Source organism: Saccopteryx bilineata, chromosome 3 (genome assembly GCF_036850765.1).
Source record: "Saccopteryx bilineata isolate mSacBil1 chromosome 3, mSacBil1_pri_phased_curated, whole genome shotgun sequence".
NCBI classification, from domain to species: Eukaryota; Metazoa; Chordata; class Mammalia; order Chiroptera; family Emballonuridae; genus Saccopteryx; species Saccopteryx bilineata.
This window is the reverse complement of record NC_089492.1, coordinates 49981214-50003361: the sequence shown is the minus strand read 5'-3', so window position 1 is coordinate 50003361 and position 22148 is coordinate 49981214. Positions and strand designations below refer to the sequence as shown.

General features: G+C 33.1%; 1 protein-coding gene across 4 annotated transcripts in view; it reads right to left on the bottom strand.

Annotated features, from left to right (window-relative positions):
* The window catches only part of SNTG1 (syntrophin gamma 1), a 617538-nt gene that overhangs the window by 174580 nt on the left and 420810 nt on the right, over positions 1–22148 (bottom strand). For all 4 annotated transcript variants that reach the window (XM_066264652.1, XM_066264655.1, XM_066264653.1 and 1 more), the window contains one exon: positions 5408–5537. In XM_066264652.1, coding sequence (XP_066120749.1) covers positions 5408–5537 — 130 coding nt within the window. The remainder of the gene's footprint in view (positions 1–5407; positions 5538–22148) is intronic.

The window sequence follows — 22148 nt, the reverse complement described above, 5'->3', positions numbered from 1 at the left end:
ATACAAGATTTGTTAAAATTACTGAACCAAGAGCTATACATTATTATTAACCAAATCTGTGCTCTATTAAGATTCCTGCAAGTGTATATACTATTCTTTTTTTTGTCTTTTTCTGAAGTCAGAAGCGGGGAGGCAGAGAGACAGACTACCACATATGCTCAACCGTGATCCACCTGGCATGCCCGCTAGAGGGCAATGCTCTGCCCATCTGGGGCACTTGTTCTGCTGCAACTGGAGCCATTCTAGTGCCTGAGGCAGAGGCCACAGAGCCATCCTCAGTGCTAGGGCCAACTTTAATCCAGTGGAGCCTTGGATGTGTGACAGGAAAAGAGAGATAGAGAGAAAGGAGAGAGGGAGGGGTAGAGAAGCAGATGGGTGCTTTTCCTCTGTGCCATGGCTGGGAATCAAACCCAGGACCTCCACATGTTGGGCCGATGTTCTATCACTGAACCAACCAGCCAAGGTTATAATATTCTGTTCAGTTTCAGAATCTCATTCAGGATACCATATCATTTAATCACCATCTCTACTTAGATTACTTTTGGTTTCTGAAGTTTTTCAGACTTACCTTGTTATTCACGGCATCATTTTTGAGGTTTATTGGTCAGGCATTCTGTAGAATCTTCATCAATTGGAATTTTTTTTGATGCTTTTCTCATGACACAACAAAATTTGTAGAAGATCACAGTGGTAAAATAATATTTTTACTACATCATATCAAGGTACCTACTGTCGACATGACTATTACTAAGTTATGTTTAATTAGGTGGCTTCATAATAAAGTCACACTTATTAACTTGATCTGTCATGATGCAGTGGATAAAACATTGACCTGGAAATCTGAGGGTGCTGGTTCAAACCCTGGGCTTGTCCCGTCAAGGCATATATGACAAGTAATCGATGAACAACTAAAGTGAAGAAACTATGAGTTGATACTTCTCGCTCCCCCCTTCTCGGTAAAGTCAATAAATTTAAAAAATATATTAAAAAAATAATAAAGTTACACTTCTTTCCTATTTTTAGTCTGTTCTCTGAAATTCACTATAGACATTAAGAAACATTAAGAAAAAAATATCTTTAGTACTCTCATATTTTTTTATTAATTTACTATCATCCTCAACATTTTACTTGCATCTACTATAGAGCATAATTCTCAAAAACAAAAAACAAAAAAACAGACTCTCACATGTGCCTGACCAGGATCCACCAGCAAGCCTGGTAGGAAGCAATGCTCTGCCCATCTGGGACATTGCTCTATTGCAACCAGAGCCATTCTAGTGACTGAGGCAGAGGTCATGGAGCCATCCTCAGCGCCCAGGTCAACTTTGCTCCTGTGGAGCCTTGGCTGCAGGAGGGAGAGAGAGAGGTAAAGAGAAAGGAGAGGGGGAGGGGTGGAGAAGCAGATGGGCACTTCTATTGTGTGCCTTGATCAGGAATCGAACCCGGGACATCCACATGCTGGGTTGATGCTCTACCACTGAGACAACTGGCCAGGGCTGCCTCTATTATTTAATTGCATTTGTTTTCCCTATTTAATGAATTAAACTTTGATAATTATGAAGCAACTATCTCTATCTTATATTAACATATTTGCCATAACGTCTACTTTACCTGATATTTACTTGTCTGAGCAAATGTACAACAGTGTAAGGGGTTAAACTCACAAAGAAACTGACTTTCTGAAAAAATCAAGACAGGAGCTCCTGGGCAACCAGAGAAAGTCAGGAGTATCTTATAGAGAAGTCATTAGGAGAAAAAGATACCTAATTCCATGTGTGAACTGAAGAAAGTTCTGGGCTAACTCCCAAGCAGTATAGAATAAAGACTGAAAATTCAACTAATATTAAAGACACCGTCAAAGAAGATAAAACAGAACCCAATGTTTAAATTTAAGCTTGTTATTTAACTGCTGTATTGGTATTAGTAGTAGGCCAAAAATGTTACTGCCCCCACCCCCGGCAAATACCCACATCAAATCTCTGAAATGTGCAAAAGTTTTATTTGAAAAAAGTGTCTTTGCAAATGTAATTAAGTTAAGGATCTTGGGGTGAGATCATCCTGGATTATCTACTTGAGAGGGTCCTAAATTCAAACACCAAGGTCCCTGTAAGAGACACATAAAAAAGACTAGACACCTGGAACAAGAAGTTATGTGAATTAGGAGACAAAGATTATAACATTTTATCCAGAGACCACTAGAGCTAAAAAAAAATGCTGACAACCATCAAAAGCTAAGAGACTTTAAGCCCTGATGTTACCTTCATTTTGGATTTCTGGTTTGAAAATTGTGGGAGAAAAATTTTTGTTTGTTAATTGCTTTTATTTTCTTCTTTTCCAAATAAGAGGGGTGATAGACAGACACCTACAGGTGCCCCAAGGGGTATCCACCTGGCAATCCCCGTCTGGGACAATGTTCACAAATGAGCTATTTTTAGCGCCTGAGGCAGAGGCTTCTCAGAGCCATTCTCAGTGCCAGGGGTGATGTGCTTGAACCAACCAAACCATGGCTGCTGGAGAAAAAGAGAGAGAGAGGGAGAAAAAAGGGGGAGGGGGATGGATGGAGAAGCAAGTGGTCATTTCTCTTGTGTGCCCTGATTAGAATCTAATCCGGGACATCCACATGCCTGGCTGACACTCTACTACTGAGCCAACTGGCCAGGGTAAAATTTATGTTGTTTTATACTACCAATTTTATTGTCACTTGTAAAGCAGCTCTAGAAAACAAATATAGTTCCTTTTTGCTGTAATTCCAATACTTAATGACAACAAAACATTTTCTATATTATATTTTCGTTAGGTCAGCAATCCAGGTGTGGCTTAACTGGGTTCTGGGTCCTTTCTTTCTGGGTTTCTCATAAGTCTATAATCAAGAGTCAATTAGAACCGTAGTCTCATCAGAGATTTTGACAGAGAAACAGCTGCTTCTGAGTTTACTATTCAGCCTCCACACAGGGGGCAAGTATTGCTATGTGCATAGTATCATAAAGTGAAGATAATTGAAAACTCTATTAGCCTATCAAAATCTATCTACTGACCATATTCGTTCCATATTAAAAAAACATTTATCCCTCCTAAGGTTACCAAGATTTTTATATCATTACATCAGCATATTTTAAGATCTTCAGTTATTTAATATAATTTGATAATAGAAATAAAAATTAATAAATTTTTATAGATATTTGAGCTTATAACTGATAAATAATGAGGGCCAGAAATAGTAACTTGAAGCAAGTACTTCTTTACATTTTATAAATTTTATTCTCTGCAGTTCATACATTTTGCCTTTGTAAATATTTTCAAGTCCACTTTACTCAAAATAATGATACACTGCCTGACCTGTGGTGGCGCAGTGGATAAAGCGTCGACCTGGAAATGCTGAGGTTGCCGGTTCAAAATCCTGGGCTTGCCTGGTCAAGGCACATATGGGAGTTGATGCTTCCTGCTCCTCCCTCTTCTCTCTCTCTCTCTCTCTCTCTCTCTCTCTCTCTCTCTCTCATCTCTCTCTCCCTCTCTCTCTCCTTTCTAAAAAATGAATAAATAAAATAAAAATTAAAATTAAAAAAAATAATGACACATGCCCAATGGGAGTTGGTTTATGCTTTAGTTGGAACCCACTTTACTAAACCAGAACTTCTGCCATTCCTCCTTTCCAATATGTAAGTGAATAATTTAAATAAAATGAATGGGCTCTGAGCAAGGGCGACTTTAAGACAGGTTCCAAGTGTTTCCTTTTCTACTCTATACCATCAATTAAGTGCACTGTAAATATTTTGGAACCACTTCAATAATGGTAAAATAAAATTAAAATGGGTTGGATTGAACATTTTAATCATCCACTGACATCTGGAAAAAGAAAATTTTAAATTAGCAACTACAACTATGTGGAATTTCAACATAAAACAGGTATGAGAATCTCCCTATTTCACAGAATTATTACTGCTGGAGTTAGTAAGTAAAGAGAATAAAAAATGGGTAGTGTATTATTCCAGTGATTCTAGTACTGGTTTATTTATTGCTTGTTGTTTCTTTTCTTTAGTTCTTATTTCTTTTCACTTTCTCCTCAGTCCTTCAATTGCTCTACACACTAAAACATAATATATTATAAAATTTATATAAAATTATGATTTTACTATCCTACTTTTTATTCTAATTATTACTTAGACATATGTAAGTACATTTTATGTATATTATTTTAATAGTCTGATTTTATTTTTAACTTATTTTATAATTACTTTTTACTTAATTATTTTAAAATTATTTTTAGATTGAAATATTTTTAGATATTTATCTTTTTTTATTTTAGAGAAGACAGAGAGAAAGAGAGAGAGAGAGAGAGAGAAGGGGAAGGGGAGGAGCAGGAAGCATCAACTCCCATATGTGTCTTAATAGGGAAAGCCCAGGGTTTTGAACCAGTGACCTCAGCATTCCAGGTCAATGCTTGATCCACTGTGCCACCACAGGTTAGGTGATATTTATCTTAATATTTTTTTATTTTATGCTTACTCATAACAGGTGCAAACATTTGGATCTAGAGAGTTATTTATGTAAAAAGAGTTCGGTATGTTCATTAGTTGGTAGAAACATTATATCGTTTTGCTTGACTTTCGTATTTTCCTTAGGACTTCTTAAATGTTCCAAGATGATATGGAAGAGTTGTAGAAAGAGGAGTATTAAGATATGGATAATATCTAATACGTGTTTTTAAATAATTAAGATCAAATAATTCAAATGCTATACATCAATACTCAATGAAGTAAGGTTAGATTATGTATTTTGTTAAACTTCCCCTAACGTAAGGGGAAGAAAGGACTGACTTGGTTATTAATCAATAGTGGTAATAAGAAGATAGTGATATTAAAGAGAAGGGTATATGAAAAGAAAAAAGGTTGGAATATAAAGGCAGAGAAAAATTAGAGAAGCCATTCCTAATAATAGAGATATGTTATTATTCCAATATGCAGTTACCATGAGGACATCTCTGACTGTTCCTGTACCAGTGTAGCCTTAGGTAACATCTTCAGTCTGCATGCTAACTCTTTAACCCTTCCTCCAACCACTTCAAACTTTACTAGCTGTAATTTTAAGGCCACTGAAGAAAATTCAACAATATTCTTGAAATGTATACTGTTTTAAAGCTTTTACACACACACACACAATAATTAATGAATGAATGTAGATGTTTATCAAGTTTCTGATAGAAATACTATGTGTGAAAGTATTCTTGAACTGATAAATTGAGCTACTCAGGATAAGGTGTTTTCTTTTGGGAAGTATTATAGAAAGTTTTCATAATAGATTTTCTTAGATGAGCATCAAATAGTTTATGCAAAGTTATATATTTATTTTTTTTAAAAAAATACCAAATTGAGAAATTCTATGGCCAGATATTACTTGAATCACTACTTACATTGTGTTTTGTGAGGTTTGAAATATTAGTTGCTATTGCTTGTAGCCAGTCAATACAGTCTTCAGCAGAGAGGCACTGAATGATCCCACTGCAGATCCCATCCACAGCAATGACTTGAAAAGCATTCTGCCTGTAGATGTGTCAGAACAAATGATATCAAAATGTCATCTCATTTATCTTTTTGTAACTTGAAATCAATCTGTTAAAAAACTCTTCTTTTAAACAATATAAATATAGCTTCAAATTCAGATTTCCTTACTTAATATCTCTGTTTTTCAATGGAAGACTAAAGATAAACTAAGACAACATATAATTTTGAGTTACTTGAAAGCATCTTGAGATTCAGGTAAATTTGGAGACACTTTGAGTTTTAAAATATATATTATTTAAAAGGAAGTACATCTAATATATTTTAGGATTCTTTTCTCAGTTTACCATATCATTATACATATGAGTTTATTATTTTGGCTACCATCATCCCCCTTGACATTTTTTAATGAATCTTCTTATTTATAATTGACAGATCACATAAAAAGTACAAATATTAAATATCATGTAAAAAATCATTTGCTGTTGTAAGCTATAGAATTTTGTCAATTGTTAAATCACTTTCAATCTCAGTTTATTTATCTTTTCAAAAATGGTTTGGCCTGACCAGGCAGTGGTACAGTGGATGGAGGGTCTGACTGAGATGCGGAGGACCCAGATTTGAGACCCCAAGGTTGCCAGCTTGAACACAGGCTCATCTGGTTTGAGCAAAAGCTCACCAACTTGGACCCATAGTCGCTGGTTTGAGCAAGGGGTTACTTAGTCTGCTATAGTCCCCCTGTCGGGCACATATGAGAGGGCAGTCAATGGACAACTAAAGTGCAACAACAAAAAACTGATGACTGATGCTTCTCATCTCTCCACGTCCCTGTCTGTCTGTCCCTATCTGACTCTCACTCTGTCTCTGTAAAAAAAAACAACAGGTGAAGGGGTTAAGTAGTTCTATAAAAAAATAAAATAAAAAAATGGTTTGGGAAAAATGTTCTTGTTTGTCTTATTCAGGTCTAAATTTTCATACTTAAATTATGTGAATGTTGTACATTTCAAAAACAATTAAATGTTTTATTTAATTGCAGAAATCTAAGTATCTCTATGATCTTTACTTGGCTTTTTGTTGTTGGAGAAAATGAAACAATGCCATTCTAAATTGTTGACCAAAGTGTTACAGACTTTAAAGGAGCTCTGTAAAACTTTTTTACTTTTTTTATGTATCAATTTCTTGCATGTTTAGATATAAGCTCAATTAACCAAAATAGACAAATATCCCAAAATAAAAGGAAGAAAACCCAATGTCTCATGCTTGAGAATTACTCTGTTGTACACACAATACACTTTAGAAAATGGACAAATTACATTTAAATCCTGGACACTTTGTAAAAGCCTTTTTGTCTCTAAGACACTCTGCATCCAAATTATTCATATTTTTAAAGAAATTTGCTCTCATATACTTGACTAAGCACTTTCAACTGATAACAAAGAAGTATTTGAATATAATTTTTTTGTTTTTGTTTTATCTTAAAGCTATATGAAAAGCATTTAGGATGTATAACCATTGTCTGTCTCTGAAATAATCTTCTTTTGACTATGACAAAAATATGTATGGTACAAAGAGAATAAAATTTACATGTTCTTCTTAGCTTTAATTTTGATATTCAACAGTGAGTAGGACTTTTAAAATATCTAGAAAGAAGCTCAACCAACCATGGAACATGAGAACTAATTTGTTTAGCAATATACATTTCTTGCCACTCTCTGCTTACCATTATCATTACTTCATGTACCATAAATTAAAGCATGTCTTGAGCATATTTGTTCTTTCCTCTTTAAAGAATCATGACTAGTTGATATTTTTAACTGGTTACAGTTAATACACTGAGATCAAATCTGAAATCTATGTAACTGTGACAGAGGTCCTAAATTTAAAAAAAATTCTGAAGGTTTAATTTTTTTATAAATCCAGGCACGCGTGCGCGCGCGCGTGTGTGTATGTGTGTGTATATATGTGTGTGTGTGTGTGTGTGTGTGTATATATATATATATATATATATATATATATCACTTTTTACATTCTGTTTCTACTTTTCAGGTTGATTTAATGGAAACCTTATCATAAATATAAGTGAAGCATTTAAATGATTTCCTTGCTTACATATAATCTTTAACAGAATAGACTGATTAAAAAGATTGCTGTCTGGGTCATAGTTTTACCCCGACTATTAAATAAGAGAATATTGATGAATTTGTCCACTGGGCCTCAATTTTCTCTAAAGAAAACTGAGATTAATACACTTTACAATTTAGCAAATATTTATAAAGTAATTGGTAGGATTCAAATAATTTCATATATCATTGAAACTGTATAAAACTTTACCTCTGAATAATCCATTAATATGTGACCTTAATAGCAGTATATAAGACTGTTTAGTAAAAATGTCTCCACATGGACTTCTTATTTCATCAAGTAGTTTAAAGGAACTTCAGTGCTTTTGATTTTATTTGTAGCTTTTAGAAATTGTAATTATTTGAGTCAAGATAATCAGTAATTACAAGACAAAAATTATGTTTTATATAATTTGATTGTATACTTTCCAAAATCAATAGATTCTATACTTTATTTATTTAGTGTTTGAGACATAAAACTTTAACAACATTTGTAGTAGCCTTGAGGCTACTTTTAAATAAGTTGCACAATTAAAGAGTTATATAAACTAAAGTTTTGAGATTAATTTTATAATCTTATTCAATTTTTAAAAATATTTTTCTAAGGATTCTTGGTCATTTCTCTGGCAATCTAAATTGTTCTCAAATGTGGCTTAATTTCAAAATAAGTCTGTTCATTTCTCTGGCAAGGATAATTTGGTCAGAACATCATCCTGAAGCTCAAAGGTTGTCAGTTTAATCCCTGGTCAGGGCACATAGAGTAACAGATCAATGTTCCTTCTTGCTCTCTCCCTTCCTCTTTATCTAAAATCAATAAAATAAAAATAAATATTAAAAACCTATTCTTTAAAAAAGGTAAGTTTATTTATTTATATTTATATTTTTTAATTTTCCATATTTCCAATGAATTTATCAGGGTGACATTAATAAAATTATATGTTTCAGGTGCTCCATTATATAATACATTATCCGTACATTGTATTGCATGTTCACTACTCAAGTCACGTATCTTTCCAAGACCATTTTTCTCCCTATACCTTTCTCTACCTGCCTTCTACCCTTCTCCTTCAGTAATCATCATTCTGTTGTCTATGAGTTAAGTAAGTTTAATCACCTAAAATAAAAATTCCTTTTTTGTTTGTATAAAAAATATATGGCCTACAATAAAAACCCATAAATAGCTTTTAATATAACATGCATATACATAAATATACATACATTTCTGATTTATACAATTAATAATTCTTGCTTTGATTTATTGTTGATTTTATAGCTCATGAAGGCATAGGTAGAAAGATGGTAAATTTGTGAAGAGTGGCAAAACACTAATTTGAAAGAATACATGCACCCTTATGTTTGCTGCAGTGTTATTTACAATAGTCATGCTATGGAAGCAATCCTAGTATCCATCAACAGACAAGCGCATAAACAAACTGTGATACATATATACAATGGAATATTACTCAGCCATAAAAAAGAATTGTTATGGCATTTTAACATCTGCAACAGCATGGATGGATCTTGAGAGTATTATGTTCAGTGAAATAAGTCAGAGAAAGACAAATACCAAATAATTTCACTTATATGTGAAATCTAACAAAATAAATGAGCAAACAAAATTGAAAGAGAAAAGAAAATTTTGTGAGGAATGAATAGGAGAAGATGGAGTGAGAAGGCAATTCAAACAAGAGGAGCAAGTTTTTCAGAGACTAAAAAACCAGTTTGGAGTGGCTGGACTGCCACTTGCTTAAGAATTGTGAGATATCATGATAGAAAAGAAGGCCAGCTTTTTTATTTTTTTGCATTAATGTCATGCAAGTATCTGTGTGTATAGGGTGTAATCAATATAACACTTGAAACTGTGGAAAAACAATAAATTAAAAATTAAAAAAAAAAGTTTTCCATGACAAACCACTGCAGGACTTAACACAGAGGACTATCATGGTCACTTGCCTGGAGAGGTTGGCACTGTTAGATGATTTAGAGACTATAGTAACTGGTAAAGTATGAGATGATATGAAATGGAAATAAACAGGTGTTTGTGAGAGTAAAAACAAAAAGTTCAAGGAATTTTTAAAGGCATTAGAGAAGATGTGATTTAATGATTTTTTTTTCTTTTTAATGGAATGTGAGAAAAACATTAGAGTTAAAATTATTCCAGGGTTTTGAACCTAACTGGTTGTGTAGCTTAGATGAGGAAAGAATGGGAAAGCACATATTTTTAGACAGGAGATAATTAATTGTCAAAAAAAGTAGCAGCAGCATGAAAAATGTGGCATGTGAGAGAAATGCAAGTTATTTGTCTCTTTTCACATGCATATAGGGAGATACAATGTCATAAAATTAGTGATAAAACGAAGCTTAATCATTAAGAACTTTGCACACCATCCTACAACATTGCTATCGAATCTTAAAATTCAGGGCGAACAAATGAAAATATTTTAGCATAGGAATGAAAGGACCACATTTATATTTTAGAAAGATGTCTCACACGTATAAAATGATAAAAAAATAATAATGAATTAAGAGAGATGTAAGAAGGATATTAAATTACTCAAGATGAACAATAAGGAGAACTTGTTTCAAGGGAGTTGTTCTGTGGATGTAGGAAAGAATATTTGCTCAAAAGATATTGAAAACATGCCATTTATGTGAGTTGGTTGTTTGAGAAGGTGTTGAATGAAAAGAAAAGTAAAAAGAAGCACTCAGGTTAGTGATTTCAGCAATTTATTTCTCCGTGAGTTCAATTCACATACAGTATGTTCAAAATAGTTTCTGCTCTATGTATTCTTTTTTTAAATAATTTAATTTTTTAATGGGGTGACATCAATAAATTAGGATACATATATTCAAAGATAACATGTCCAGGTATCTTGTCATTCAATTATGTTGCATACCCTTCACCCAAAGTCAGAAAGTCAGATTGTCCTCTGTCGCCTTCTATCTAGTTTTCTTCGTGCCCCTCCCCCTCCCCCTTTCCCTCTTCCTCTCCCCCCTCCCCCCGTAACCACCACACTCTTATCAATGTCTCTTAGTCTCACTTTTATGTCCCACCTACATATGAAATAATGCAGTTCCTGGTTTTTTCTGATTTACTTATTTCACTTCGTATCATGTTATCACGATCCCACCATTTTGCTGTAAATGATCCAATGTCATCATTTCTTATGGCTGAGTAGTATTCCATAGTGTATATGTGCCACATCTTCTTTATCCAGTCATCTATTGATGGCTTTTTGGTTGTTTCCATGTGAGATACCACCTCACACCTGTTAGATTAGCTATTATTAACAAGACAGGTAATAGCAAATGTTGGAGAGGCTGTGGAGAAAAAGAAACCCTCATACACTGTTGTTGGGAATGTAAAGTAGTACAACCATTATGGAAGAAAGTATGGTGGTTCCTCAAAAAAACTGAAAATAGAACTACCTTATGACCCAGCAATCCCTCTACTGGGTATGTACCCCCAAAACTCAGAAACATTGTAAAGACATATGCAGCCCCATGTTCATTGCAGCATTGTTCACAGTGCTCTATGTATTCTATCTTAATTAACTCCCATCTTATCTTTTATCATTCAGGCTTAAAACCTAACCTGTTTGGTGAAGTACATGAATTCTTAAAAACCATTTTGTTTCCCATTTCCCAAATTAAATTCATCAAGCCGTTTTATAATTAAAACCCCCCAAACTCATCATTCTTTAGATGCATTGCTTTCTCCCATCCACAGAACTTCCTTTATCTAAAATGCCCTTTTATCCCACTGTATTTATTTAAGATTATTACAGGTAATCTAATGTTATATAACTTTCTGGCCTCCAATTTATCTGCATGTAAGTTAAAGATAGCAACATTTGTTCTGTGTACCTCACACATGTAAAGACTATTTTAAAACATTCTTAAGGTCATAAAAAAATTAAGGAGAAAGTAAAAAGATTTACTATATGATTTTTGTCTTCCCCATTTTCAATACTTCCCACTGGAGTGGAACACTTGTTTCATTTGATAAAACTACATTGACTCATTATTATCACCCAAGTCCAAAGTTTAAATTGGGATTCAGTCTTTGTGCTCTATATTCTTTGGGTTTGGACAAATGTACAATAACAAATACTGAACATTATCATATACAGAGTTTTTTAACTGCCTAAAAATTCTCTCTGCTCTTCCCATTTATTAATACATTCCATCATCTTCAGCTCTTGCAACCACTGATCTTTTAATTGTCTCTATAGTTTTGCCTTTTCCAGATTGTCACATAGTTGAAATCAAACAGCATATAGTCTTTTCAAATTGGCTTTTTTTCATTTAGTAATATTAATTTATTATTCCTCCATGTCTTGATAGTTACTGCCTTTTTAGCATCGCCTAGATATATCACATTTTATTTATCTATTCACCTACTGAAATATATCTTGCCTTCAAGTGTTGGTAATTGTCTATAAAGTTGATCTAAATATTTATGTTTAAACTTTTGTATGGAAATAGTTTCAATTCCTTTGGTTAAATACCAAGAAGTATAATTGCTATATCACATGGTAAGAGTATTATTAATTTGGTAAGAAAATGGCAAATGTCTTTCAAAGTGATTGTACTAATTTGCATTTTCACCAGCAGTAAATGAGATTTCCTGTTGCTGCACATCCTTGCCAGCTCCTGTGGTTAGTGTTCTGGGTTTTTGCCATTCTAATAGATGCATAGTGATACCTCATATTCAATTTGAATCTCCCTGATGATGTGTTTATTTACCATCACTTTATCTTCTTTGGGAAGGTGTCAAAGTTTTTAGTCTTTCATTGATAGGGTTATTTTTTTATTGTTGACTTCTAAGAGTTCTTTATATATGTTGAAGAGCAGTCCTTTATCAGGTGTATCTTCTGAAAATATTTTCTGCCTGTATATGGCTTGTCATCTCATCCTCTTGACATTGTCTTTGACAGAGTAAAGGTTGTAATTTTAATGAATTCCATCCTGTCAGTGATCTCTTTTATAGATTGTCTTTGTTGCTACAATTTAAAAAATCATCACCCTACCCAAGGTCTTTGAGTTTTACTCTTATGTTATATTCTAGTTTAGAGTTTTGTGTTCTACAATATGACTTTGATACATTTAGAGTAAATTTTTGTCAAAAGTGTAAGATTTGTATCTAGACTCTTTTTTTTTTTTGCAGATCTCCATTTGTTGCAGCACCATTTGTTAAAAAAAATAAAACAAAACTGTTTTCTCTAATATATCGCCTTTGCTCCATTGTCAAAGATTGTTAAATATATTTATGTGACTCTAGTTTGGGCTATCCTTTTTCCATGTCTTGATTGCTATAACTTTATAGTAAGTTTTAAGGTCAGATAGTAACAGTCCTCCATCTTTTACTTCTTCAATAATGTTATGGCAATTTTGAGTCTTTTGCCTCTCCACAGAATCACAAAACAATTTGCTCAGATTTTGAGAGATTGCTTTGGAACTATAGATCATATTAGAAAGAACTGACACCTTGACAAAAATGAGTCTTCCTAGCTGTGAACATAAAATATCACTCCATTTAAACATCCTTTAATTTTGTTCAACAGAGTTTTTTATATTTCCTTATTTAGATTTTGCATATATTTCATCAGAATTATACTTAAGTATTTTATTTATCTTGGTGCTAATGTAAATTATATTATCAATTTTAAATTTCACTTGTTTATTGCTGGTATACAGAAAAATGATTGGCTTTTGAATATTAACCTTTTACCCTGCAGCCTTGTTGTAATTTCTCATTAATTTCAGGGTATTTCTATTGTTGATTATTTCAAAATTGCTACTTATATGATCAGGTCATCTGCAAAAAAAGGCCTGACCTGTGGTGGCACAGTGGGTAAAAGTGTCGACCTGGAACGCTGAGGTCAACGGTTCTAAGCCCCAGGCTTGTCTGGTCAAGGCACATATGGGAGTTGATGCTTCCTGCTCCTCCCTCTGTTCTTTCTATCTCTTTCCTCTCTCTGTCTCTTTCTCTCTCTGTGTCTCCTCTCTCTAAAAAAAATAAATAAATAAAATGTAAAAAATAAAAAAAATTATATAAAAAAAGACAGACAGTTTGATATCTTCCTTTGCCATCTGTATACCTTTTCTTTAATTTTCTTGCTTTATTTTATTAGCCAGGACTCCCTGTATAATGTACAAAGGAGTGGAGAGAGGAGAAGTTCTTGTCTTGTTCTTTGAGGCATTTTAGTAGGGAACTTTCTAGTTTCTTAACATCAAGCTATAATGTCAGGTGTGATTCTTTTTGTAGATATTCTTTATCAAGCTGAGAAAGTTTTGCTTTATTTCGTTTACTCAGAATATTTTTTAATCATAAATGATTGTTATATTTGTCAAATGCTTTTTTCTGCATATATTTATATAATTATGTGATATATCTTTTTTGAGTTGCTTTGATAGTTAACATCAATTAGCATTTAATGTTGGACTATGTTTTTATAGCTGAGATAAATCATTTTTTGCAGTGGTATATATTTTTATATATTGTGGATTCAATTTGCTAAGATTGTTTAGAATTTTTGCATCTATGTTTATGAGAGATATTGGTCTATATTTCTTGTTATTGTTGCTATAGCTGTTGTCTTTCCTGATAGTGTTTTTGTTTTGTTTTGGTATTAGGGTAATATTGGTCTCAAAGAATGAGTTAAAGTATTTACCCTGCTTCTATCCAGTGAAAGTGATCGTTGGGAATTAATATAATTTCTTCCTTAATGTTTTGGTAGAATTACCACTGGACCTAGTACTTTCTGTTTTAGAAGCTTATTAGTTATTAATTTATATTTTTAATAAACATAAATCTATTCAGCTTATCTATTTCCTATTGTGTGAGTTTTAGCAAATTTTATTTTTCAAGGAGTTAGTCTATTTCATCTAAGTTATCAAATGTAGGCATAGAGTTGTTCATAGGTTTTCTTTCTCTCTGTAAAGCACAGAAGATTTGTAGTTAAATCTCTTATTCATTTCTGCTATCACAGATTTCTTTTTTCTTTTTTTTTTTCTTAGCCAGTCTGGAGGTTTATAAATTTTTATTAGTTTTTACAAAACAACAACAACAACAAAAAAAACCCACAGCTTTTGATTTTCTCAAATTTTATCTATTGTTACTTATTTTCAAATTCATTAATTCTGCTCTACTTCTTACTTATTTTTTTTTACTTTGGATTTAATTTTTTCTTAGTTTCCTAAGGTGGAAATGCAGATTATTGACTTGATATCTCTTTATTCTTAATATAAATATATGCATACTATAAATTTCCCTCTAAGCACTGTTCTCACTACATCTCAAAATTTTTGATGTTTTTATTTTTATTTAGTTCATATATATATATTTATATACTTTTTATTGCACTTGAGGTTTCTTCTTTGAGACATATTATGTAGAAAGGTGTTATTGAATTCCCATTAATTTGGGGGATTTTCCAATTAATTTTCAGTTATTACTTTCTATTTTAGTTTTATTGTGTTCTAGATCAGACATGTATGATTTTTTTTTCATTTTAAATCTTTTAAGTGTGCTTGATGGCTCAGAACTTGGTCTATCTTGATGAATGTTCTATTACATTGTATTTTAAAATTTACAGATTGGGCTGCTTAAATTACAGTCTGTTAAAAATACTTCTTATATTATTTCTATCTATCAAAATACAATTAAAAAACTTAAAAGTTAAATCAGGTGTCTCCTATTTCATGATATTTTCTATAACCCATGTATTAGAAATTAATCTCCCCCATTTTAGTACTCCCAGATTTTCTATCCACTTATTGTAGTAATTGTATGTCTGCTATATACTATTCTTTCTTATTAAAATGCAAGTTCTATAATGAAGGGTCATGTATGCTAATTTTCATTGCTCATAATATTAGTACAGTGATAGTGCTCTGAGTTTTAATTTGGAAGTTTAAAAATATCATTCTTGTTTTGTTTCAATAATCTCCTGTTTTTGTTAACTTGAGAACCAGTTGTCATTCAAAACAACTCTACCAGCAGACTTGAATTCTGACATTACTGTTCTTTGATAACCATTTTCTTTTTATAATCACATAATTAACTTTCATGTTTAAATTTTTTTTACCCCTTTCAAATGTCTGGTTCATAAATCTATGTAGGATTATCTATTTCTCCCTAGAGTCCCTGTTCATCCATATCAGTTAGGATTTTTCCCTCAGTCTAGACAAACCTGTCATTTTGACCTCCAGTTGTTCCTACCTAGCCCTCAATAACTTTAATTTATATCTTTTTCTTCTTAATATACCAAGATTCCTTAGTAAAAGAAAAATTTATGAAAAAGAAGTCCTAATAAAATTGGTCTCTGGGAATCAGGTATTTATTTCATAAGTACTCTACTATCTTTCTACCCCATAGTAGCCAGCATTACATATTGCAGATTCTTTTGCTCAGCAACTAGTCATTTTACTTATGTCTTTCTGACTTAAAAATCCTATTCCTCATAACATATCTTTCATAATTTATCTGTCGTACTTAAATTCCTTAATCCTTCCATGTTTATGCCATTCTGGGAAGATAGCTTTGCCTTCCAACTTTTAAATATCTAGCCTTCAGCCCGTAGAAGCACCACATTGCATGCTTTTACTTTATTTTTGTCATAATTTATGGTTTTTTAAAATACATGTTCTTTCACTTTATCAATCAAAAAATCTTTCATCTGACCTCAAAAAGTACAGGAATATGTTCTTTCAAATGTTATTCTTCAGTGATTTTTAAAATGTTCCAGAGATACTCAAGTTCCAAGGACTTTTTCCTTCTTTGGCTATGGAAAATACTAAAGTATAATTAATAATCTCATATCCTTGAATAAGTATGTCACAAACTTGAGAAACAAACAGTAATAAATCTTTGACAACATAGTTTTCTTCAGGTTGTAAAACTTACTATAATTGATCTAGAGTTGTCAATAGAAAGTTTGAGCTTTTATAGAGAGAATTATATATCTGAGAGGGTTTATGGAACTTTTTTTTCCCTTAGCACCATAATACAAGTTTGTAAGAACAGGTTAAAAAGTGGTATGTGTGTGTGTGTGTGTGTATGTATGTGTGTATATATATATATATATTATAGTGGTATTTATTATATATAAAGATTGTGCTAGACAAAGGATCATTAGATGGTTCATAGAATAGGTAAAATCAAGCAGGATCTTAATTTTATTAAATTAAATATCTTCCTTTTTAAATCACTGAAAGCACCTGGTTTATATGGAACACAGCTTTTGTAAATCTGTTGGCCTGTCTGTGAATATGGAACAAAGGCAAAAATTTAATCACTTTAGATTCAAATATGTAGAACCCATATGTAAATATAGATCAATGAAATGGCAAGGGCAATGGCACAGAAAAGAGAAATATTTTATTTAACTTTAGTATTGAGTCCCTCCCCTTAATCAGTAACCATGACCATGATATGCCTTGAGTTTTATATTCTTCTCTTTACTCCTTCATCACATTTATATATACAGTATCACTACTATTGTTTCCCTTTACTTACCACTAGTATTCTTCTTATAACAAACTATTTTTCAATTCAATTAGCACCAAAAATTATTCTACCAAACTCACTCCTAAATTAATCAGTTTCACAGTCTTTCTAGGATATCTTTTCTGTCATGGATATGATCAATCATTTCATTTTCTTTACAACCCTATTTGTAATACTGTCTTTAATACTGTAATATTAGTTCTCTTCTGTTTACCTCTTTTGTATTTCATACTCACTGTTTCAGTTTTGTCTTTTGATTCCCTAAAGCAGTGGTCCCCAACTTTTTTGGGGCCACAGACCAGTTAAATGTCAGAATATATTTTCATGGACCGGCCTTTAGGGTGGGACAGATAAATGTATCACATGACCGAGATAAGCATTAAGAGTGAGTCTTAGACGGATGTAGCAGAGGGAATCTGATCATTTTTTAAAAATAAAACATTGCTACAACAATCAAAACAGCATGGTATTGGCAGAAAAATAGACACTCAGACCAATGGAACAGAATAGAAAGTCCAAAAATAAAACCACATATATATAGTCAAATAATTTTCGATAAAGGGACCAACAACACACAGTGGAGAAAAAAAAAAGCCTCTTCAACAAATGGTGCTGGGAAAACTGGAAAGCCACATGCAAAAGAATAAAACTAGACTACAGTTTATCCCCTTGTACTAAAATTAATTCAAAATGGATCAAAGACCTAAATATAAGACCTGAAACAATAAAGTACATAGAAGAAAACAGGTACTAAACTCATGGACCTTAGTTTTAAAGAGCATTTTATGAATTTGACTTCAAAGGCAAGAGAAGTGAAGGCAAAGATAAATGAATGGGACTACATCAGACTAAGAAGTTCTTGCTCAGCAAGAGAAACTGACAACAAAATAAACAGACAGCCAACTAATTGGGAAATGATATTTTCAAACAACAGCTCAGATAAGGGCCTAATATCCAAAATATACAAAGAACTCATAAAACTCAACAACAAACAAACAAATAATCCAATAAATAAATGGGAAGAGGACATGAACAGACACTTCTCCCAGGAAGAAACACAAATGGCCAACAGATATATGAAAAGATGCTCATCTTCATGAGTTATTAGAGAAATGCAAATCAAAACTACCATGAGATACCACCTCACACTTGTTAGATTAGCTATTATCAACAAGACAGGTAATAACAAATGTTGGAGAGGCTGTGGAGAAAAAGAAACCCTCATTCACTGTTGGTGGGAATGTAAAGTAGTACAACCATTATGGAAGAAAGTATGGTGGTTCCTCAAAAAACTGAAAATAGTACTACTTTATGACCCAGCAATCCCTCTACTGGGTATATACTCCAAAACCTCAGAACTCATAACATTGATACATAGACACATGTAGCCCCATGTTCATTGCAGCATTGTTCACAATGCTCAAGACATAGAAACAACCAAAAAGCCCTTTGATAGATAACTGGATAAAGAAGATGTGGCACATATACACTATGGAATACTACTCAGCCATAAAAAAGATGACATCGGATTATTTACAACAAAATGGTGGTTCTTGATAACATACGGAGTGAAAAAAGTAAATCAGAAGAAACCAAGAACTGCATGATTCCAACATAAGTGGTTCATAAAAACGAGACTAAGACACATGGACAAGAGTGTGGTGGTCACTGGGGGAGAGGAGAGAGGGAGGGAAAGGGATGGGGGAGGGGGAGGGGTACAAAGAAAACTAGATAGAAGGTGACAGAGGACAATCTGACTTTGGGTGATGGGTATGCAACATAATTGAATGACAAGATAACCTGGACATGTTTTCTTTGAACATATGTACCCTGATTTGTTGATGTCACCCCATTAAAGTTAATTAAAATTTATTAAAAAAATAAATAAAATATTATTCAAACTTAAATATAAATAAAACAGAGATAATGTAAGTTATTTATTCTTTCTCTGCGGACCAGTACTAATGGCCCACAGACTGGTACCGATCCATAGTTGGTGACCACTGCCCTAAAGTATAGATTCCTAAAAGTGCTATCCTTTATTGAGCAACCATGATTGAATGTTTATTGTGAGCCAGAATCATATTTGATTTTATTATTAGAAACTTATTTGATAAGATACTTGGATTATTAAAAGCACAGTTCTCATGACCACAAAGTCCTCATTATTGTTCAGATACTAAATTTTATCTAAAACTGCCCAATAGGGTACAATCTCAAATACTTTCACCTCAGAAAATAAAAGCTGTATACTTCTGGAGGGACACTAGAAGTTCTGCCCTCTTTGGAATATTTTAAAAGTAATAGCACATGCCTTGGACAGATAGCTCCATTGGTTGGAGCATAATCCCAAAGCACAGAAGTTGTTGGTTTGACCCCCAGTCAAGTCAAGGCATATACAGGAACAAATGTTCCTCTCTCTTTCTCTTTCTCTTTCTCTCTCTTTAAAATCAATAAAAATAAACATTAAAAAAGTAATAGCACAAATCAGCACACATTGTTTCAAAACTATTTTTATAGTTTTAATAAACATGTATTTGATGATACTACTCAATAAAACAAATTGAGAGAGAGAATTCTTTCTCATTATAACTTGTATAATATAAAAGCACTTTTAAAATATAAAGCATGCTAAATATTTAAAGTACAGAGATAAATACTGTTTCCAAAACTCAACTATAAATTGTGTCTATATTATATATACATACTATTACACATATATTCATTATGCTTACTTTTCAGATGAAAAAAATAAAGCTTAGAGATTAAAAAAGATCAGCCAGTTTACAAACCTCTACTTTCCATTCTAATTCCCTGACATTGCAATGTTCTACAATATTTTGATACTTCAGAATTGAATTAGACATATACTGAAGATTAAAGGGCTATTACTATATAATAAAAATAAATGTCTCATCACTGATAAAATTATTATGATAGAAACCAAGGCTTGCAGCCTGACACACGAGCTGGCTCCTCCCACGGAGGTGGAGCGAAAGCCCAGAACAGGCAGAGTCCTGCAACTGAGCAAGGGCAGCAGCCCCACCCAGCCCATGGAGCCAAGGCTTGCAGCCATCCAGCGAACAGGCTTCTCCCACAGGGGCAGGGCAAAAGCACGGAATCAGGCTGAGACCCGCAGCTGAGCAAAGGTGCTCACCCCTGCCCTCAGGGCTAAGGCTTGCAGCCGGGCATGGCGCAAAGTCTGAGGCCACCAAGACTTGTATACATGAGCACGTGATCACAGCCCCTCCCATGAAGGAGAGGAGGAAACCACAGCTACAGCCCCAGAGGGCTGGCACTGGCAACTCCCATACCCAAACGCCCTGGGCATCAGAAGCAGAGGGAGTGGAGGGCCTGAAGACAGACCACACCTAGGGAACACAGAGGCCATACCCAGTGGACTCCAGGGCCAAAACCTTCTTTTATACAGACAAAATGAGAAGGCAGCGACACACATGAATCAAGAGAAATACCCAGAAAAAGACCTGAATTAGTCAGATATAACCAAATTACCAGATGCAGGGTTTAAAATAACGACTGTTAGGATGCTCAAAGATCTTAGAACAACAATAGATGATCATTAAGAACACCTACATAAAGAGATAGCAAATATAAAAAAGGATATTGAAATAATAGAAAGAATCAGTCAGAAATGACAAATACAATATCAGAAATGAAGAACACAATAGAAATAATTAAAAGCAGGATGAATGAAGATGAGAATGAAATCAGTGAGTTAGGACAAGATAAATAAAGGCACAGAAGCAGAGCAGAAAAAAGAAACGAGATTCAAAAAGTCTGAGGAAACTCTAAGAGAGCTCTGTGACAACATGAAGAGAAATAACATCAGCATCATAGGGGTTCCTGAAGAAGAAGAAAAAGAACAAGGGATAGATACTTTGTTCAAACATATTATAATTGAAAACTTCCCTAAATTAAAACAAGAAAACGTCTCACAAGTTCAAGAAGCACAGAGAACTCCATTAAAGAGAAACCAAGAAAATCTACACCAAGACATATCATAATTAAAATACCAAAGCTAAGTGATAAAGAGGAAATATTAAGAGCTGCTAGAGAAAAAAAGGCTATCACCTACAAAGGAGCCACCATAAGGATGACTTCGACTTCTCAACAGAAACGAGGCAGAAGGGAATAGCAAGAAATATTTAAAGTAACGCAGAACAAGAGCCTACTACCAAGACTACTTTATCCAGCAAGGCTATCATTTAAAAAAAAAAAAAAACTCAAGGAATTCACTACAACCAAACCAATGCTGCAAGAATGCTAAGGGGCCTATTGGAAACAGATCAAAGGGGAAAAAGAATATAGCAAAAGAGGAATGCAGTTTTAAAGAATAAAATGGCAATAAACAAGTACATATCAATAATAACCTTAAATGTAAATGAATTAAAGGAGTCAATCAAAAAACATATGGTAGCTGAGTGGATAAGAAAACAGGACCCATACATATGCTGTCTACAAGAGACACACTTTAAAACAAAAGATGCACATAGACTGAAGATAAAAGAATGGAAAAATATTTCACACAAATGGAAATGAAAAAACAGCTGGGGTAGAAATATGTATATCAGACAAAATGGACTTTAAAACAAAGGCTATAGTGACAGAAAAAGAAGGTCATTACATAATGATAAAAAGGGAGCAGTCCAACAGGAAGATATAACTGTTATAAATATCTACGCACCTAATATAGGAGCACTTAAATATATAAAATAGACTTTGATAGATTTAAAGGATCAAATTAACAGCAATACTATAATAGTAGGAGATTTCAATACCCCACTAACATCACTAGATAGATCGTCAAGAAACAAATTTAACAAAGAAACAGTAGACTTAAAAGACACACTAGATCAACTCGATTTAATAGATATCTTCAGAACTTTTCACTGCAAAGCAGCAGAATATACATTCTTTTCAAGTGCTCATAACACATTCTCTAGGATAGACCACATGTTAGGGCACAAAAGCGATCTCAACAAATTTAAGAAGATTTAA